The 21,609-nt window shown below is 43.5% G+C and overlaps 1 protein-coding gene across 1 annotated transcript in view; it reads right to left on the minus strand.

The window, feature by feature from the left end:
- Window positions 1-21,609, minus strand: part of stard9 (StAR-related lipid transfer (START) domain containing 9) — a 418,409-nt gene that overhangs the window by 99,905 nt on the left and 296,895 nt on the right. Inside the window, exons 18-19 of the mRNA XM_063054195.1 lie at window positions 4,414-4,551; window positions 3,354-3,436 (exon numbers count right to left, since the gene is read on the minus strand). Coding sequence (XP_062910265.1) covers window positions 3,354-3,436; window positions 4,414-4,551 — 221 coding nt within the window. The remainder of the gene's footprint in view (window positions 1-3,353; window positions 3,437-4,413; window positions 4,552-21,609) is intronic.

Here is a 21,609-nt window from a genome sequence, read left to right on the forward strand (position 1 = left end):
CAGAGCAGACTTGATGGGCTGAATGGCCCAATTCTGTTCCCATTTATTAACGGCCTTATGGAACCAAATGACATGAAGGGGAAATTAATACAATTGTTGGCATCCTTGTCCTTTCAAAGTGGGATTATTCAGTAACTGTGTAAATCAGGGGTCCCCAACCTTTTTTGCACCGCGGACCGGTTTAATATTGACAATATTCTTGCGGACTGGCCAACGGGGGGGGGAGGAGGGATGCTGATCACGACTGGAATATTGGTGATAAGTCAACTATAAGTCACTTATAAGTGGCTAATACACTCAATTTTGTTTCTAAAAGGGTTTATCTAACGAATTTAATATTAAACACACAGTGCATATTTTCCTCATATGAATATACTGGTAAGTCAATTTAAGTCAATAGCATCATAACATTTTAAGTAACGTTTGGATATTAAACACACAGTGCATATTTTCCTTGTATGAACATATAAAATCATTGCAACACACCAATATCGCTGAATCAGTGGGAGCCCTGGGCTTGTTTCCCTGCATCATCGAAGGGTGATGGGAGACAGTGATACTCGAAGGGGGTTCCTTATGTCCAGTCTATTCTGCAATTTAGCTTTTGTTGCATTCATTGCAGAAAAGCCCGCTTCGCAGAGATATTATGTTGAAAATGGAAGCAACGTTTTCAGTGCTTTATATTCAGCCTTGACTTTGATCCAGAATGCCGGCAGAGATGTTATGACAAACATACTTTTCAGCCCACCGTCATTTGCAAGCTCGAGGAGTTAATCTTCTTCCCTCGCTAACATGGATGATTCACCGGGGACATTCACAAATAGGTCACGGACCTATTCCTTTGCAAGTCTTGGGTCATTTGCGGTTGGGAAGTAATGCTCGAATTCTGTCGACAGTGAAGATAGGTGATCGAGCACCAGCTGTGAAAAGGACAGTGCAGCCTCAGTCTCTCCCAAAATCCCAGCTAATGTTGGGAACATGTCAAATATGCCCCTGTCTACTCACCATTCCCACAGTTCCAGCTTGGCTTTGAAAGCAGTTTGGTTTTGAAAGGCAGAATCAATTCTTCACCAACAGTGAAAGGCTTCTTAGCCTTAGCAATACGGCCAGTCACTAAGTACGATGCTCTCAGAGCAGCAGCATTTGTGGAGGTGGTGTCTCTCAGCACTTGCTCCTGTCCCGCTTGCTCACGTATTTTCCCGCTCAAAAAACTCAAACGGGTTTGTCTTTAAGTGCAGGGTGCTTGGACTCAAGGTGCCGAAGCAGTTTTGAGGGCTTCATTGCCTCATTAGACAGCTTGTCTCCACATATCACACACAGGGGGCTTGGAGTGTGCGAGTCACCGGTCGCAATAAAGCCATATCTTATGTACGACTCGTTGTATTTTCTGTTGAAGGAAGCTGTCTTTTTTTTCCCACAGTCTCGGCCTCAGCTGTCTCTGTGTTATCATCATCATTAGGCCTTTTATGTCCCCTACCACTTTTTCCACAGAAACTCTCAAGCAACATTTGTTTTTTTACTCATCGAGTAGTTGTAGGTTAATGACCGACTGATGACCTCGCGTGCGTTCAAGTTCAACAGTGGGCGTGACAGGGAATGAGGAAAGGTGCAGCTGTTTCATATAATTTCATATCGCCAAATCATATCATTTCCTTGCAGTCTGGTAGCACATGGTTGGGGACCACTGTTATTTAGGGTTCAATGACTTGGCTCCATTATCCATTAAGTATCAATGCTTGCTCATTATTACAATGTACTATTAAGTGAGTTCATAGAAAAGTTGCAATCTCTTCAAAGAATCATTACAGTATTGACTTAGTTATGATAACCCAACTGTCATGTGTCCATATTTGCAGCTCCTCAGGCATTAAAATAACACAACCCATGCCACAGGATCTGAACAACGTTCTGCCCCAGGCTAAAGAGTGGTACAGTCACATTTGCACCATTCATCACAACCAAAAGAGAATTTATTTAGTCCTCTTTATTTTTTCAAATCCTCCAACATCAACCAAGCGGCATTCACCAATAACAAAAGCTAAAGTGGACCAGCCACATAAATACTGTGGCTACAAGAGCAGGTGCATATTCTGGGACAAATGGAACATTTAGAGTGACAAAGTCTGAAGTCAAAAGAAGAATGGAATCGCTACTCTCCATTTGATCAGCTGAGTGCAGTTCCAACAACACATGAAGATCAACACCATCCCACATTAAAAATCCACTAGATTAGCACCACATCCAATCAACCACTCAAACATTTTCTCCTTTCACCCCAGTCCATGGTGGTTACACTGTGTGTCATCTACTGGAAGCTCTGTAGAAACCTAACAAGGCTGTCTCTAAACTTTTATTCTCTATTACCCAGAAAGGCAGAAAAACAAATCAGCATCTACATGTTTTGCCCCACCCCACCCCAGCCAGCCAACTACACCCCACTCCCTTCCCTCATCAAGACCACTGCTTATGGCTGAGCCTTTGTTGTCATGGAGTGAATTGCTGCAACAGTAGGGTAGTAGGAATTTAAAAACAGGATCTGAAGTGGTTGGACAAGGCAGTAAGTGGTACATGCTGGGTGGGCCAGAGATGGTCACATTAAATTAATCATTTTAAAATGACGACTTACAAACTAAATAAATCAGATAGTTGAGGGGCAATTCCTCTCACATCACTCTATATTTGAAAATAAAAGGAGGGTAGGGAATAAAATACTACTATTCAGCTTAATAAGCTTTCCTTGCTAACTGCATTGTCCCACTACACTTATGGCAGAATAAATACTGTTACTGATCCAGACTCTTCTGATAAAAGTCATCAAGCTGAAATGTTAACTTGCTTTCCCTTTTTTAAAAATCTTTACCCTGTCTCTTCTGTTCAGTTTTTCCAGCATTTTCTGTTTGATTTCAAATCCACCGAAACTAGATCCTGATCAGGAGCTGGGATGCCAGTGTTCCAACTTCCTAACCTACTCCATTCTCCATTGGCGCATTATTCATGGATTCCATGATCAAGTCCTTTAAAGATACTTCTCCTGCAAAAAAGATTGAGTGCAGATTTTCCTTTGAATTCTCAGGAAGTTCAAGGCTGTATATTCTTTTGAACAAAATGCCTCCAAATTCCAAATAATAGAATGATAGACCAACAATCTGGGTAGTACTCTACAGATCATACAACATCTGTGGCTAGAAAGGAACTGTTGACATTTTTGGTCCAAACCCTGCATCAGGACATGCAGCCCTGCATCCATCCATGGAATGGTAGAGACCTGTCTTACTCCAAATTATAAGGAAATATTAGGCAGCTACACCATCAATTGTAAAGCACATTTATTAATTAGTGTATTGGGAACTTACAGCTCTCCTTTGCCTCAACTTTGCAGCTTCAGTTGGATGATTAAACCTGAACTTATGCACTTTTCCCAAAACTATGATAGCACCTGAAAAATAAATGATACTTTATACTTTATACTTGCCCAACAATTGATACTAGAATGTACAATCATCACAGCGATATTTGATAAATGTTGTCATTATGATAAAACACATTAAGTTGAGTAAGATTCTCATTCTAGGCCCATGAACAACACATGCAGAATTACCTTGCCATAATGGGCTTGTGTGGATTGGAGTTCACAAGAACAAGAGATGAAACAGATTCTGTGTGGGATTAAGAAGGTGGATGCTGAGATTTCTCCTCATGTGCAGGACAATCTTGAACTAAGTCGCATAGTTTTAGATTAAAGGTAGCCTATTTGAAATTGAGATATAGAGCAATTTCTTCTTTTGGAGAGTCATGACTGTGGAATTCTTCATCCCAGAGAGCAGTTGAAGTGCTGTAATTGAATATATCCAAGGTGGAGACTGACAGATGTTAAAAGTACAAGGAAGTCAAGGGGCATAAGGAGGCAGGGAAAAGTGGTGTATAGCAGAGATTGGCTTAGCTATAATCTTGTCCAATAGTGGGGCAGGGCCATCTCACCATCGGCTTTTACTTAGTTTTATAGAGAAATGGGGACAAATTAGTGACAGTGTGACTGAACAGTCTAGACAGCCAAGGAAGTGAAAAACAGAAGAAATATTGGTAAGAAAATATTTAGAGTAGAATTGAAAGGCAGATATAATGGACAGGAATCAAAAGGAGATCAAGTTCATCAGACAGAGCAAGCTTTAAGGAAGATTATGCTAAAAAGAACCCTTATCTTGTTTCCTAACATCAGTGCTTGTACTGGTACACTGTTGTATTTTTCTACAAGTCCTCAAGCCCAGTGCGGGTGTGGGATCAAGTCAGTGGCAAAATTATTTGCCCTAGGTAATAATGATCTGAATTCTTTGCCAAGAGCAATCCGTGATTAGAATAACATATTCTGCACATAATTAATTAGATACATCAGTGGTACAGTAACAACTCCATTACCTTGTGACAAATGACATGCGTGGACAACATCCAGTTCATTGACAATGCACTGTGATCCTCCAATTGGTTCAAGTATCACCACACCATTATCATTGCGAATGATACAGTGTTCCTTCTCTACCCATGGACCCTGCAGAACTGAGATAATGATAACAATTGTTGGTGTAAAAGGTGTGCTCTCAGTTGTTCTTCACCTCTCACAAGCTTATTGCGAGGTACAGACTAACACATGAAACCTGAGCAGCTGTGGATACAAAATCCCGTCATCACAGCAAGGATACTCTCCATAAATATACTGGATAGAAGAGACACAAACACATCTGGCAGCTCAAAACTGGGCACTGAAGAGGCTGTAGATTATCCTTATTAGCAGGAAAGGTTTAGCTCCACAATTCTTAATTTTATGGCCTGCTACATCCTTACCCAACCATAATACAAGCAGGGAACCAACCCTGGTTCAGTGAGGATTTTAGAAGGACATATTGGGAGCAGATGTAGATACACCTACAAATAATGAGGGTCCAGCCTGGTGAAACTGTTACTGTTTCATTGTCAAACTGATACATCGCCAGACAGCTAAAACAGCATGTAATACATAAAATTATATCTCAACCAATGGATCAGACAGAAGTTTTACAGTCTTACCAAATATTGTTGCAAATAATGAATCATTAAACAGCCAAGTGGAGTAGGTAACTCTAAGAATATCCCCAACCCCAATGGAGGGACCTAGCACAGGAGTAGTAGAGCCAAGGCTGACGCATATGCTACTGTATGCGGAACTTTCTCAGCTTCCTTCTGAGATCTCCATCATCACAGCAGCCAGTCTTCTACCAATTTGCTTATGATACCAAGAAGTGGTTGACAGCACTGAGTTATAGCAGAAGGCTATGAGACGAGACAACATCCCAGCAATAGGGGCAATCTGTGCTTCAGAATTAGCTGCAACCACAGTCAAGTTATTTCAGTGCAGTTACCACCGACAGCTGCACTCAACTGTTCACACAAAGCAGGAGAAATCCAATCTAGCTAATTATCAACATCAGCAAAGCGATGGAAGGCATCAGCTTTCTAATAACAGTATCACCAGACTCAAACATGGACTGAAGTGCTGAGTTCCAAAGAGTAAATGAGGGTGACTGCCCTTGATGTCAAAGCAGGATTTGACTGAGTGAGGCTTCAAAGCACCTGATAAAACTGTGGTGAATAGATAGCCAAGTAAAAACAGTTCAGTGGTTGGAGTCACACCTCACACAAGAGATGATAATTCACCTCTCCATCGATCATCCTAGCCCCAAGATATAACTGCAGGGTAACTGAGTGTCCTTCTCGCATCTTTCTCTGCTTCATCTCCTCCTCCTTACTATTCTGTGATGAGGAGGAGATATCAGCTGATAATTGCAACATGCTCAATTCCATTTGCAATACTCAGCTTATCAAACTGCCATTATCTGCATGCAGCAAAACCTAAAAAACATTCAGACATGAGCTGAGAAGGGGCAAGTAATGAAGTGCCAGGCAAGGACCACCTCCAACAAAAGACAACTTAACAATGACATTCAATAGCATTATCATTGCTGAGATTTCCACCATCAACACCCTAAGGCACACTAGTGAGAAACACAACAAAAGCAGGATATCCTTGTTTGAGTACATGTTTCTTTCAACAAGCTCCAAAACCTGGGCCTCTGCACCTCCCTCTGCAACTGGATCCTTGATTTTTGCATCGGGAAAACACAGTCAGTGCAGATTGGAAAGAACATCTCCTCCTTGTTGACAATCAACAGTGGTGCACCTCAAGGATGCGTGCTTAGTCCATTACTCTACTCTTTCTACCCTCATAACCGAAAGGCTAGGTACAGCTCAAACATCATATATAAATCTGCTGATGACACAACTATTGTTGGCAGAATTTCAGATGGTGACAAGGAGGCGTACAGGAATGAGATATATCAGCTGGTTGATGGTGTTGCAACAACACCAACTTCGCACTCATTGTAAGACCAAGGAATTGATTGTGGACTTCAGGAAGGGAAAGTAGATAGAACACATACTAATCCTCATCGAGAGGAAAGAGTGAGTAGTTTCAAATTACTGGGTGTTAACATCTCTGAGGATCTAAACTGGGCCCAACATATTGATGTAATCACAAAGAAGGCATGACAGTGGCCATATTTTGTTAGGAGTCTGAGGAGGCTCCCACACATTTCTACAGATGTACAATGGAGAACATTCTAACTGGTTGCATCACCGTCTGGTATGGAAGGGTCATGGCACAAGATTGGAAAAAGCTGCAGAAATTTGAAGATTCAGTTGTCTTCATTGTGGACACTATCCTCCCCAGCAGTAAGGGCATTTTCAAAAGGTGCTGTCTCGAAAAGATGGTATCCGTCATTATCAACCCCCATCACCCAGTATATGCCTTCTTCTCATTGCTGCCATCAAGGAGGATGCAGATGACCCTGAAGATACACTCAATGTTTTAATAACAGCTCCTTCCCCACCGCCAGCCCTCTAATTTTCTGAGGTCCATGTACCTATCCAGGAGTCTCTTAAAAGACCCTATCATATCCGCCTCCACACCAACGCCGGCAGCCCATTCCACACACACACCACTCTCTGCAAAAAAAAAACTAACTCCTGACATCTCTTCTGTACCTACTTCCAAGCACCTTAAAACTGTGCCCTCTTGCGTTAGCCATCTCAGCCCTGGAGAAAAGCCTCTGACTATCCACACGATCAATGTCTCTCATTATCTTGTAGACCTCTATCAGGCCACCTCTCATCCTTTATCGCTCCAAGGAGAAAAGGCCGAGTTCACCCAACCTATTCTCATAAGGCACGCTCCCCAATTCAGGCAACATCCTTGTAAATCTCGTCTGCACCCTTTCAATGGTTTTCACATCCTTCTTGTAGTGAGGTGACCAGAACTGAGCACAGTACTCCAAGTGAAGTCTGACCAGGGTCTTATATAGCTGCAACATTACCTCTTAGCTCCTAAACGAGCAATCCCACAGTTGATGAAGGGTAATGCACTGTATGCCTTCTGAACCACAGAGTCAACCTGCACAGCAGCTTTGAGTGTTCTCAGACCCCAAGATCCCTCTGATCCTCCACACTGCCAAGAGTCTTACCATTAATACTATATTCTTCCATCATATTTGACCTACCAAAATGAACCACCTCACACTTAACTGGGTTGAACTCCATCTGCCACTTCTCAGCCCAGTTTTGCATCCTATCAATGTCCTGTTGTAACCTCTGACAGCCCGCCACACAATCCACAACACCCCCAACCTTTGTGTCATCAGCAAATTTACTAACCCATCCCTCCACATCCTCATCCAGGTCATTTATAAAGATCATGAAGAGTAGGGGTCCCAGAACAGATCCCTGAGGCACTCCACTGGTCACCGACCTCCATGCAGAATATGTCTACAACCACTCTTTGCCTTCTGGATTATGGAATAGATGGCTTTGTGGCTAAATTTGCTGACGATACGAAGATAGGTGGAGGGGCTGGTAGTGCTGAGGAAACAGAGAGTCTGCAGAGAGACTTGGATAGATTGGAACAACGGGCAGAGAAGTGGCAAATGAAATATAACGTTGGAAAGTGTATGGTTATGCACTTTGGCAGAAGAAATAAACGGGCAGACTATTATTTAATTGGGGAAAGAATTCAAAGTTCGGAGATGCAACGGGACTTGGGAGTCCTCATACAGGATACCCTTAAGGTTAACCTCCAGGTTGAGTCAGTAGTGAAAAAGGCAAATGCAATGTTGGCATTCATTTCTAGAGGAATAGAGTATAAGAGCAGGGATGTGATGTTGAGGCTCTAAAAGGCACTGGTGAGACCTCACTTGGAGTACTGTGGGCAGTTTTGGTCTCCTTATTTAAGAAAGGATGTGCTGACCTTGGAGAGGGTACAGAGAAGATTCAGTAGAATGATTCCGGGAATGAGAAGGTTAACATATGAGGAACGTTTGTCTGCTCTTGGACTGTATTCCTTGGAGTTTAGAAGAATGAGAGGAAACCTCATAGAAACATTTCGAATGTTTAAAGGCATGGACAGAGTGGATGTGGCAAAGTTGTTTCCCATGATGGGGGAGTCTAGTACGAGAGGGCATGACTTCAGGATTGAAGAGCACCCATTCAGAACAGAAATGAGAAGAAATTTTTTTAGTCAGAGGGTGGTGAATCTATGGAATTTGTTGCCACGGGCAGCAGTGGAGGCCAAGTCATTGGGTGTATTTAAGGCAGAGATTGATAGGTATCTGAGTAGCCAGGGCATCAAGGGTTATGGTGAGAAGGCGGGCGAGTGGGACTAGATAGGAGAATGGATCAGCTCATGATAAAATGGTGGAGCAGACTCAATGGGCTGAATGGCCTACTTCTGCTCCTTTGTCTTATGGTCTTTCCCTGTCTCATTGGAATGTACCTGCGCAGAACTTCATGCAAATATCCCCTGAACATTTGCCACATTTCTTCTGTACATTTCCCTGAGAACATCTGTTTCCAATTTATGCTTCCAAGTTACTGCCTGATAGCCTCATATTTCCCCTTACTCCAATTAACCGCTTTCCTAATTTGTCTGTTCCTATCCCTCTCCAATGCTATGGTAAAGGAAATAGAATTGTGATCACTATCTCCAAAATGCTTTCCCACTGAGAGATCTGACACCTGACCAGATTCATTTCCCAACACCAGATCAAGAACAGCCTCTCTTCTTGTAGGTTTATCTACATATTGTGTCAAGAAACCTTCCTGAAAACACCTAACAAATTCCACCCCATCTAAACCCCTTGCTCTAGGGAGATGCAAATTGATATTTGGGAAATTAAAATCTCCCACCACAACAACCCTGTTAATATAACACCTTTCCAGAATCCGTTTCCCTATCTGCTCCTCGATGATCCTGTTACTATTGGGTGGTCTATAAAATACACCCAGAAGAGTTATTGACCCCTTTACATTCCTAACTTCCACCCACAGAGACTCCGTAGACAATCCCTCCTCGTCTTCCTCCTTTTCTGCAGATATGATACTATCTCTGATAAACCGTGCCACGCCCCCATATCTGTTGCCTCCCTCCCTGTCCTTTCTGAATGGACAATGAACCCATGTACACTGCCTCCCCATTTTTTTCTTTTATTATCTTTTTGCACTATTAATTTAATTTTTTCATTAAACAGTGTACTCTGGTTAATTGCACCAAGGGTAAATCGGGGCAGCCACTTATTTGGGACAACTTTTAAAGAACAAAAAACGAATTGAGAAAATAGGTGGGTTCCCTTTGTCTATTTGGGACACTATGCCATTTAATTAGGACAGAAGACTGTTGCTGAACAGTTTCTAACTAGCATCAGTCACGGACACTAGTGTGGTAGTCATACACTACACTGTAGAGCAGCGTAGAGCAAACGGTTTTTAAATAGTGTCATTTGTGTGTGTTTGTGATTTTTTTTTCACTGATAGTTGGAAAGAAATAAGCAGCAAGATAAGTCAGAACTGTTTTGCTCACTGCTATTTCAAGTATTCAGGCTTGGAGATGACAGAAATGGCCAAGAGTGAAAAATGAAATGATTTCACTACTTCAGCAAGTTAGAAACTACAAAGAATTTAAAGGTATTGACAATCATCTTGAATGTTACAATGAAAATGAAGATTTAGAGAATGCAATCATTAAAAGCATTGCCCATTATCTGCACTAGGTATCTGTGCTAATTTTGCTCATTTACAGTCAATCAAAATAACATGGCATATATTAGTAGTATTCTAATTTGTTTTGTATTTCCTTTAAATCCAAAATTTGTTACCCTGTTAGATGGTAGCTTGTTTTTTTATATACATTTTTAACTATATTCATGAAACTAGCTAATTAGGGCAGTCACTTGACTGGGCCAAAATATACTTGTCCTGATCTGTCCCAATTAACCAGCCTCCGCAGTATATATATTTCTTATTGTAACTTAGTTTTAATTACGGATTTCAATACACTGCTGCTGCAAAACAACACATTTTACGACATATGCCAGTGATACTAAACCTGATTCTGATGACTGTTCTGGCTCCCAGTAGAGCGAGATGACCTTGCCAATTCTGAACTATCCATGCTCATTGCTTACTATTTGCTGGATTCACCAGCACTTCTCCATCTGTTCTTTAAAACATGGATCTCCCTTCTGCAGCTTGGCCTGCAGGTTGTTTAACCCCTCTTGAGGGATAATGGCATTTCTTTGCACTTGCAATTACTAAGTTCCTGGATCTTCTAGTTGCTTCTCATTGTGTTTCTTGGTAACAACAAACCAAGAAACTCATTGCAGGTGCTAAATAGAGACATGTGGCACAGAAGTAGGTCCTCCAGCCCACCATGTCCATGCTGACCCTCAAATACTATCAATCGTAATCCCACTTACCGATACTTGGTGCACATCTTTCTGAGTGTTGGCATTCAATTGCTCATTTAAAAGCTTCTGAAATGTTGTGATCTGTTCCTGGTATCAACTCAGGCAGTGTGTTTAAGAAAACAAATTAATGTTGAACTTCTGGACATACCAAATACTGCTGCTCTTGTTGGCTAAGTGTCACCAGGAAATTTTAATACCAAAATGACATGTCTCTGGTTATTCACAACAGTTGCCTGTATATTACTGCTCTGAAGAAAATTTGATGCTTTGCAAAATACAGACTTTACACTCAGTTCCTGTACCAGTACCAGTAATTCAGCAAGAAATCCTGAACACACATTTTAGAAAGTTTAGTCAGTTGTAATTGAACAAAAGCATTCCTTCTGAGCAGTGTTTTGGGGGGCGGGGGATGTGGGGAGGTTATGATCAGGGATGCAGTGTCCTGGCTTTATTGTGATTGCTTCAATCTGAAAATCCTGAGTAAGGTTTTGCGAATAGCATTCACACTTAATGTGCTGGAACTAATACATTGGAGAACAAAGATCTGGCGCAGTGGTAATTACCACTGGATTAATAATCCAGAGACCTAATTATAAATTGGAGATGTGAGTTTGAATCCCACCATGCCAGATGGTGAATTTGAAGTCAATGAAAATATCATGATGATCATGAAACCATGATGGTCCTTTAGGAGAGGAATCTGCCATCCTTTCCTGGTCTGGCCTATACGTGACTCCGAAATGCCCTCTTAAATGGCCTATCAAGCCATTCAGTTGTATCCAACTGCTAAAAAAAAATAATAAGGAATGAACTTGGACAGACAACCTGGCATCAACCTAGGCACTGGAACCGACAACAGCAAACCAGCCCTGTCGAATCTGCAAAGTCCTCCTTACTAACATCTGGGACTTGTGACAAAGGTGGGACAGCTGAATCATAGACTAGTCAAGCAACAGCCTGACATAGTTGTACTGACAGAATTACACCTTACAGTTCACATTCCGGACTCCACCATCACCATCCCTGGGTATGTACTGTCTCACCGGCAGGACAGACCTAGCAGAGGTGGTGGTTCAGTGGTATAGAGTAGAGAGAGAGTTGCCCTGGCAACTCTCAATGACTCTGGACCCCATGAAGTCTCATGGCTCCAGGTTAAACATGGACAAGGAAACCTCCTGCTCATTTACCGCGCACCGTCCTCCCTCAGCTGATGAATCAGTATTTCTCCATGTGGAGCAGCTCTTGGAGGAGGCTTTGAGGGTGGCAAGGGCACAGAATGTACTCTGGGTGGAAGCTTCAATGTCCACCACCAAGAGTGGCTTGGTAGTACCACTACAGGCCGAGCTGATTGGGTCCTAGTTACTAGACTGGGACTACAGCAGGCGGTGAGGGAACCAAGAGGGAAAAACACACTTGACTCATTCTCACCAACCTGCCTGCCGTGGAAACATCTGTCCATGACAGCATTGGTAGAAGTGACCACTACACAGAACTTGTGGAGACTAAATCCTGTCTCCACACTGAAGAAACCCGCCACCGCATTGTGTAGCACTACCACTGTGAAAAATGGGATAGAATTCGAACAAATCCAGCAGCCCAAGACTGGGCATCTATGAGGTGCTGTGGGCCATCAGCAGCAGCAGAATTGTACTCAACTACAATCTGTAACCTCATTGCCCGGCATATCCCCCCACTCTAACATCACCACCAGGCCAGGGGATCAACCCTGGTTCAATGAAGAGTGCAGGAGGGCACGCTGAGAACAACACCAGGCATGCCTCAATATGAGAAGTCATCCCGGTGAAGCCACAATACAGGACTACTTGCATGCTGTTAGCCAGAAAGAATGACAATTTACAAATCAGTGAATTCAAATGAATCAAGGACAGTGGAAGCAGACAGACTAATTGGCTTTGTTCTTGCTGCATGCTTGGGGATGGAGACTGCCATTTTGTGAGCCTGACATGCTGGGCTTGATCAATGTTTCAAAGAAGACACAATGATACTTCAGGTAATCTGCTAGACTGGAGATAATTTCCGAATAAGTTGTTATTTGTGAGATGTTCTTTGTTTGGCTATAACATGCAGGCTTGTGAATGTTGGGGTTGATGCCTGCCTAGAGTGATTCAAGCTCATTGCTGATTGAGAACAAAGAGCCGTAAATTATCGACTGTCACTTGATGGGAAGGGGGCAATAAATGGATGCTGGCTTGGAGCAAAGCCAATAACAAGGTATTAAAGGACAGACACATGACCTGTGGCCAATGACACTGGAATGCGATATTCAAATTGATAAGGAATGAATATAAAAGTAGATGCTTCGTGCCTGCTGGCAACGGTAACTTCAAAGAATAACCATCGCAGATACAAGTGTGAGCAACCCTGCATGAAACACGTGGCAAATGAATTGAGACAACAAAGAACGCCTGGCCAGTGTAGACTCCTTTGCCTGGGTAATACCTTTGCTATTTTTTTAGATTATGACGACATTCAGTCTTCGTTTATTGTCATTTAGAAATGCATGCATTAAGAATGATACAAGGTTCCTCCAGAGTGATATCACAGAAACACAAGACAGACCAAGACTAAAACTGACAAAAACCACATAATTATAACATATAGTTATAACAGTGCAAAGCAATACCGTAATTTGATAAAAGCAGACCATGGGCACGGTAAAATAAACGTCTCAAAGTCCCAAAAGTCCCAACATCTCACGCAGACGGTAGAAGGGAGAAAATCTCCCTGCCATGAGCCTCCAGCGCCACAAACTTGCTGATGCAGCATCCTGGAAGCACCCGACCACAGTCCGACTGAGACCGTCCGAAAACTTAGAGCCTCCAACCAGCCCTCCGACACCGAGCACCGAGCACCATCTCTGCCGAGCGCTTTGACCCTGCCCTGGCTGCCGAGCAAAAAGCAAAGCCAAGGATTCGGGGCCTTCCCCTCCGGAGATTTCGGATCGCACAGTAGTGGTGGCAGCGAAACAGGTATTTCAGAAGTTTCACCAGATGTTCCTCTGTGCTCTCACGTCTGCCTCCATCAAATCAGAATTGTGCACGGCCTCCTACTTAACAAATAACAGGTATTCGTCACAGGAGAGGCCACGCGCACTGTGTCATGCCGCCATCTTCTCCTCCTCCTTCTTTTCTCATTCTCCTCATTCTTTCTCTATTCAGGAGAGTCAAGGATACTTAGTGGGTGTGCACACAAAGTATCTACTGTATGAATTCACATACTTGTTGGTTTAAAAAGTAAAGGTACTTGTCAGTAAATACAGATCTCTCTGTGCCTCACTAATCATCGTTATAGGTAGTATTTTTTTTTTACAATGCCAAACACCATAAGCAGCAAGTAACAGACAGAGCTAAGTGGTCCCACAACCAATGGATCAGATCTAAGCTCTGTAGTCCTGCCACATCCAGCCACAAATGGTGGTGGACAATCAAACAACTCACTGGAGAAGGCTCACAAATATCCCCACCCTCAATGACAGAGGAGCCCAGCACACTTGTGCAAAAGATAAGGCTGAGGCATTTGCAACAATCTTCAATCAGAAGCGACGAGTAGATGATCCAGCTTGGCCTCCTCCAGAAGTCCCCAACATCCCAGATGTCAGTATGCAGCCAATCTGACTCACTCCATGTGATACCAAGAAACAGCTGAAAGTACTGGATACTGCCAAAGCTATGGGCCCAAACAAAATCCCAGCAATGGTTCTGAAGGCTTGTGCTCCAGAACTTGCCACACTAGCCAAGCTGTTCCAGTACAGCTACAACACCAGCATCTACCCAGCAATGTGGAAAATTGCCCAGGTATGTCCTGGACACAAGAAACAGGACAGGTCCAACCCAGCAAATACCACCTTATCAGCCTACTCTCAATCATCAGCAAAGTAAAGGAAGGGGTCATCAACAGTGTTATCATGCAGCAACAACCTGCTTACTGATGCCCAGTTTGGGTTCCATCAAGGCCACTCAGCTCCTGGCCTCATCACCTCCTCGGCTCAAACATGGACCAAAGAGCTATATACCAGAGGTGAGGTGAGCTGAGAGTGATAGACCTCGACATCAAGGCACCATTTGACTGAGTAGGGCATCAAGGTGTCCTAGTTAAAATGGAGTCAATGGGAATTAGGGGGAAACCCTCCACTGGTTGGAATCATACCTGACACAAAGGAAGATGGTTGTGGTGGTTGGAGGTCAATCATCTCATCCTCAAGACATCACTGTAGGAGTTCCTCGAGGAAGTATCCTAGGACCAACCATCTTTACCTGCTTCATCAATGACCTCCATAAGGTCAGAAGTGGGGATGTTTGCAGATGACTGCACAATGTTCTGCACCATTTGTGACTCCTCAGATAGTGAAGCAGCTCATACCCAAATGCAGCAGGACCTGGACAATATCCAGTCTTGGGCTGACAAGTGGCAAGTAACATTCCAGCCATACAAGTGCCAGGCAATGACCATCTCCAACGAGAGAGGCTCTAACCATCGTCCCTTAACATTCAGTGGCATCACCATTATTGAATCCCGTTCAATCAACATCCTGAGGGTTACCATTGACAGGAAACTGAACTGGTCTAGCCATATAAACACCGTGGCCACCAGAGCAGGTCAAAGGCTAGGAAACCTGCGGCGCGCAACTCACCTCTTGACTCCCCAAAGCCTGTCCACTACCTACAAAGCTCAAGTCAGGCTCAAATACCCCTTCCCCACACGAAACCACCACGGTGGGCTTCACAGCTGAACAGGTGAGAAGACAGCTGAAACATCTCAACCCAAGCATGGCTGCAGGACTGGGTGCTGTTAGTACCAGGGTGCTCAAAGCCTGTGCCCTCAGCTATGTGGAGTACTGTGCCATGTCTTCAACCTGAGCCTCCAGCTCCGGAGGGTTCCTGTGCTGTGAAAGACGCCCTGCCTCGTCCCTGTGCCGAAGACGCCGCGTCCCAGCGGCCTCAATGACTACAGACCGGTGTCATTGACCTCCCACATCATGAAGACCCTGGAGAGACTTGTTCTGGAGCTGCTCCGGCCTATGGTCAGGCGACACTTAGATCCCCTCTAGTTTGCCTACCAGCCCCGACTAGGAGTTGAAGATGCCATCGTCTACCTGCTGAACCGTGTCTATGCCCACCTGGACAAGCCAGCGAGCTCTGTGAGGGTCATGTTTTTTGACTTCTCCAGTGCGTTCAACACCATCCGCCCTGCTCTGCTGGGGGAGAAGCTGACAGTGACGCAGGTGGATGCTTTCCTGGTGTCATGGATTCTTGATTACCTAACTGGCAGATCACAGTATGTGTGCTTGCAACACTGTGTGTCCAACAGAGTGATCAGCAGCACTGGGGCTCCACAGGGGACTGTCTTGTCTCCCTTTCTCTTCACCATTTACACCTCGGACTTCAACTACTGCACAGAGTCTTGTCATCTTCAGAAGTTTTCTGATGATTCTGCCATAGTTGGATGCATCAGCAGGGGAGATGAGGCTGAGTACCGGGCTACGGTAGGAAACTTTGTCACATGGTGTGAGCAGAATTATCTGCAGCTTAATGTGAAAAAGACTTAGGAGCTGGTGGTAGACCTGAGGAGAGCTAAGGTACCGGTGACCCCTGTTTCCATCCAGGGGGTCAGTGTGGACATGGTGGAGGATTACAAATACCTGGGGATACGAATTGACAATAAACTGGACTGGTCAAAGAACACTGAGGCTGTCTACAAGAAGGGTCAGAACCATCTCTATTTCCTGAGGAGACTGAGGTCCTTTAACATCTGTTGATCGATGCTGAGGATGTTCTACGAGTCTGTGGTGGCCAGTGCGATCATTTTTGCTGTTGTGTGCTGGGACAGCAGGCTGAGGGTAGCAGTCACCAACAGAATCAACAAATTCATTCGTAAGGCCAGTGATGTTGTGGGGATGGAACTGGACTCTCTGATGGTGGTGTCTGAAAAGAGGATGCTGTCTAAGTTGCATGCCATCTTGGACAATGTCTCCCATCCACTACATAATGTACTGGTTGGGTACAGGAGTACATTCAGCCAGAGACTCATTCCACCGAGATGCAACACAGAGCGTCATAGGATGTCATTCCTGCCTGCGGCCATCAAACGTTACAACTCCTCCCTTGGAGGGTCAGACACCCTGAGCCAATAGGCTGGTCCTGGACTTATTTCCTGGCATAATTTACATATTACTGTTTAATTATTTATGGTTTTATTACTATTTAATTATTTATGGTGCAACTGTAACGAAAACCAATTTCCCCCGGGATCAATAAAGTATGACTATGACTCTGAAGAGTGAAATGGAATACTCGCACTCTCCTGGATAAGTGCAGCTCCATCAACACTCAAGAAGCTTGACACCATCTAGTACAAGGCAGCCCACTTGATTTGTACCCCTTCCACAAGCATCCAATCCCTCCACCATCAACGAACAATTGCAGCAGTGTGTACCAGCTACAAGATGCACTGTAACAACACAGCAAAGTTTTCAAGGCAGCATCTTCCAGACCCACAACCACTACTGAGAAGAAGGATGAGAACAACAGATACCTGGGAACACCACCACTTGGAAATCCCCCTCCAAGTCTCTCATCCTGACTTGGAGACATATCACTGTTCCTTCATTGTCACTGGGTCAAAATCATGGAATTCCCTCCCTAACAGCACTGTGGGTGTACCTACACCTCAGGAACTACAGCGGTTCAAGGCGGCAGTTCATCACCACCTTCTCAAGGGCATCTAGGGATGGGCAATAAACACTGGCTTAGCTGCCAATGTCCCGTAAATGAATATTAAAATAATCTTTGGCTAGTAAGGTGTAGGGTGTCAGACTGTGGCTCCAGCTATTGCACTGCAGCAAGCAGCCCAGCAGTTCCTAAGGTACACGAAAGATAGAAAAATCTTAAGTAAACAAACATCTCTGAGAGCTGCTGATGTGAATATTTACAATTTGAGATTGCAACAGAGAGAGGGGTAACAGAGATTGCAGCTTCAATGCAATTTCTTGCCTTTACACCCTTATTGCTTTCCAGATGCCCACATTCCACAGCCATGGCGGACACTGACTGTGAGGTGGGAATGCCAAACTGAAGTCTGGGACAGAATTATCAGTGCACAGTAAAACAGAAGTCAGAAAGTCGAGCCCAGACAAATGATTTTTCTAAAGCTGCAAGGGAAACAAATGAATAGATAATACAAACATAAAAATAATCGATAATAAAGAAATGCATGTTAAACTTCAGTTTGCTTCCATTTTACTATAATCTATTACCATACCTATGCTCAGAAACTAAATACACATATTGCTAGGAAACTTAGGTGCTGACTTACTGAAAGCAGGAGAGGCATGACATGGCGTAAGGAAGTCAATAGGGCAAAGAGGGGGCCATGAAATATCATTGCTGGACAAGATTAAGGAAGATTTCTATGTATTTTTTAAAATTATAGTAGAGGCAAAAGGATAACTAGGAAGCAAGTGAGAGGCACAAATGGCAGTCTGTGTTGAGCTAAAAGATGTAGTCGTAATTTTAAATGATATCTTTCATCTCCACTCATGGAGGAAAAGGATCTGAGGTTGGAGAACTCAGGGAGTGAAATTTTTGAACAAGTTATCACTAAAAGGAGGTATCAGATGTCTTATTGGGCTTAAAGATAAATAAATTCCAGAACCTTATAAGATGCAGCCCAGATGAGAGGAGAGGAGGGAAGGGAAGAGATGACTGGTAACCTGACAGACTGGCAGCTATGTCCTGTATAGTGTAGAGTTTTTGAGTGTTATTGAAGTTGCACTCAACCAGATAAGTGGAGATCATTCTGTCACACTCCTGACTTGTGGCTTGGAGACAATAGTTAGGATTTGAGGAGTGAAGAAGTGATGTTTTGCGGGCTGCTTACAAAACTACAAGATATTCTATACTTCTTCTGAGCTGCAATTGCTGCAATCTGCAGCCTGTAACTAACTTCTGAACTGTCTAAAGTTTAGACTCTAAATGAACTAGTGATTTTATGATCTCCTGAAGAATTCAGCAAACTTGACTCTCAGGAACAGAGGAAAACAAACTGGTGTTCAGCCCCAATACTCTGTGCCTGCCAAGATCTCCCACCTGAGCCTGTCGCACCTGCCTGTGTTTGACCTGTCTTCCTCTCTTCTGCAGGAGTCCTGGGTTCCACACCACCTGGTTGTTCAGGAACAGTTGTTGCCCTATAGCCATTGGGCTCCTAGGCCAGCAAGGATGGCTGCACTCGTCTCACCGCTGAACTGACTACACAGTCACTTTTGGGGACTCTGTCCTGGTTATGTATGGATTTTCATAGATTCTATTATATTCCTTTATTTTCCTGTAGGTGCCTGCAAGAAAATGAATCCCAAGCTATACAAATTTTGAAAATAAATTTACTTTGAATATGAATGGTGAATTTTGAGATTATTAGTCCCTGACTTGCTCTTGTAACCACAGGTGAGGTGCCAGATGACTGGAAGACAGAAGTGATTTCTCTGTTGATGAATTATCAAATGGATAAACTGGGGAATTACAAGTCAGCAAGTCTCCTGACAGTGGGAGGAACATCATTGCCAAGATATCTTCATAAAGCGACATATTGAATTGCAGGAATTAATCAAAGGTAATCACCGTGACCTTGTGGGAATGTCCTGTCTGAAGACTATGACTGATTTTTTCCAGAGGTAACAAAATGACGAGAGTGGTGTAGTTTAATTTAAGGAATGTGGATTTCAGATGCTAAATCAGCATTTAATTACACAACCCTTGTTACCCTTGAGAAGGTGGTGGTGATCAGCGTTGGAATTTTTACTCTCAAAGGATTTGAATGTGAATGCAGATGACATGAAGATTAGCAGTGTTGTCCAGAGAGGGTAGCCTTAGGCTACCGCATGCTATAGATCAGTGAATAACATAGGCAGACGGATTTCAATCTTGATAAGAGTGAGATGATGTACTTTGGGAGGATTAGTGAGGCTTGAACATAAACAATGTATGGTGGGGTAGAAGGAATATTAAGGGACAAATGTAACTTGGCATAAGTGATGCTGGCCTTCATTATCCAATGCAAAGAACACAAGAGGACCTCTGGAAAATGATGCTGGAGAGGTAGTACCGGGGGACAAGGGAGTGACAGACAAACTGAATAGTATTTTGCATCAGTCTTCACTGTGGAAGACACTAACAGTATGCCGGAGGTTCAAGAGTGTCGGGGGAAAAGTGTGAGTGAAGTTGCCATTACTAGGGAGAAGGTGCTTGAGAAACTATAAGGTCTCAAGGTAGATAATTCACCTATATGGACTATACCCTAGAGTTCTGAAAGAGATGGATGAAGAGATTGTGGAGGCATTAGTAACAATCTTTCAAGAATCAATAGATGCTGGTATGGTTCTGGAGGACTGGAAAATTGCAAATGTAACAATGTAACTCCACTCTTCAAGAAAGGAGAAGGCTAGTGCTGCACAGGGGTGGGGGGGGGGGGTTAAACTAAAGTTGCATGGGGATGGAAACCAGACAGATAGTGGAGAGGCTGTGGACACAAATGTTAAGACCTCAAACAAAGCCAGGAATCAAAAGCTTGAGCATGGTGCGACTAATGCCCTGAGCTGCGTATATTTCAATGCAAGACGTATTGTAGGAAAGGCAGATGAGCTCAGGGCAAAGATCAACATCTGGAATTATGATATTGTTGCCATTAGTGAGACTTGGTTGCAGGAGGGGCAGGACTGACAGCTCAATATCCTGGGGTTCTGTTGTTTTAGACGTGACAGGGTGGGAGAGATTAAAGGAGGGGTGGCATTACTAGTCAGGGATATGATCATGGCAGTGCTCAGCCTGGACAGACTGGAGAACTCAACTAGTCAGGCGTTACGGGTGGAACTGAGTAATAAGAAAAGAACAACCACATTAATGTGGCTATGTTATAGACCACACAACAGCACAAGGGATTTACGGACTGTTTCAAGAAACAAGGTTGTTATAGGAGGTGATTTTAACTTCCCACATATTGACTGGGATTCCCATACTGTAAAAGGACTAGATGTGATAAAGTTTGTCAAATGTGTTCAGGAAAGTTTTCTCAATCAATAACCTAGAAGTTCCAATAGAGAGTGTGCAATACTTGATTCATTATTGGGGAATGAGACAGGGCAGGTGACAGAAGTTTGTGTAGGGGGACACTTTGCATCCAGTGATCACAATGGCATTAGCTTCAAAGTAAATATGCAAAAACATCGGTCTGATTCATGGGTTGAGATTCTAAACTGGAGAAAGACCAATTTTGACGGTATCAGAAAGGATCTGGCAAGTGTGGATTGGGACAGGCTGGTTTCTGGCAAGCGTGTACTTGGTAAATGGGAGGCCTTCAAAAGTGAAATTTTGACACTACAAAGCTCGTATGTGCCTGTCAGAATAAAAGGTAAAGATACTGGGTGTAGGGACCTTGGTTTTAAAGAGATATTGAGGCCCGAGTTAAGAAAAAATGGAGGTGCACTGCAGGTATAGACAGGTAGGAACACTTGAGCTGCTTATAGAGTATAAGAAATACAAAAGAACACTTAAGAGAGAAATTGGGAGGGCTAAAAGAAGGCATGAGGCTGCCCATGTAGGCAAGATTAAGGGGAATCCTAAGAGGTTCTACAGATATGTTAAGAGCAAAAGGAACAAAATGGATTGTAGGGACAAAATTGGTCCTCTGAAAGATCAGAATGGTAATCTACACGTGGAGCCAAAAGAGATTTGGGGGGGGGGATCTTAAATGTATATTTTCCATCTGCCTCTACTCGGGA

This window comes from Mobula hypostoma, chromosome 1 (assembly GCF_963921235.1).
Source record: "Mobula hypostoma chromosome 1, sMobHyp1.1, whole genome shotgun sequence".
Lineage (NCBI taxonomy): Eukaryota > Metazoa > Chordata > Chondrichthyes > Myliobatiformes > Myliobatidae > Mobula > Mobula hypostoma.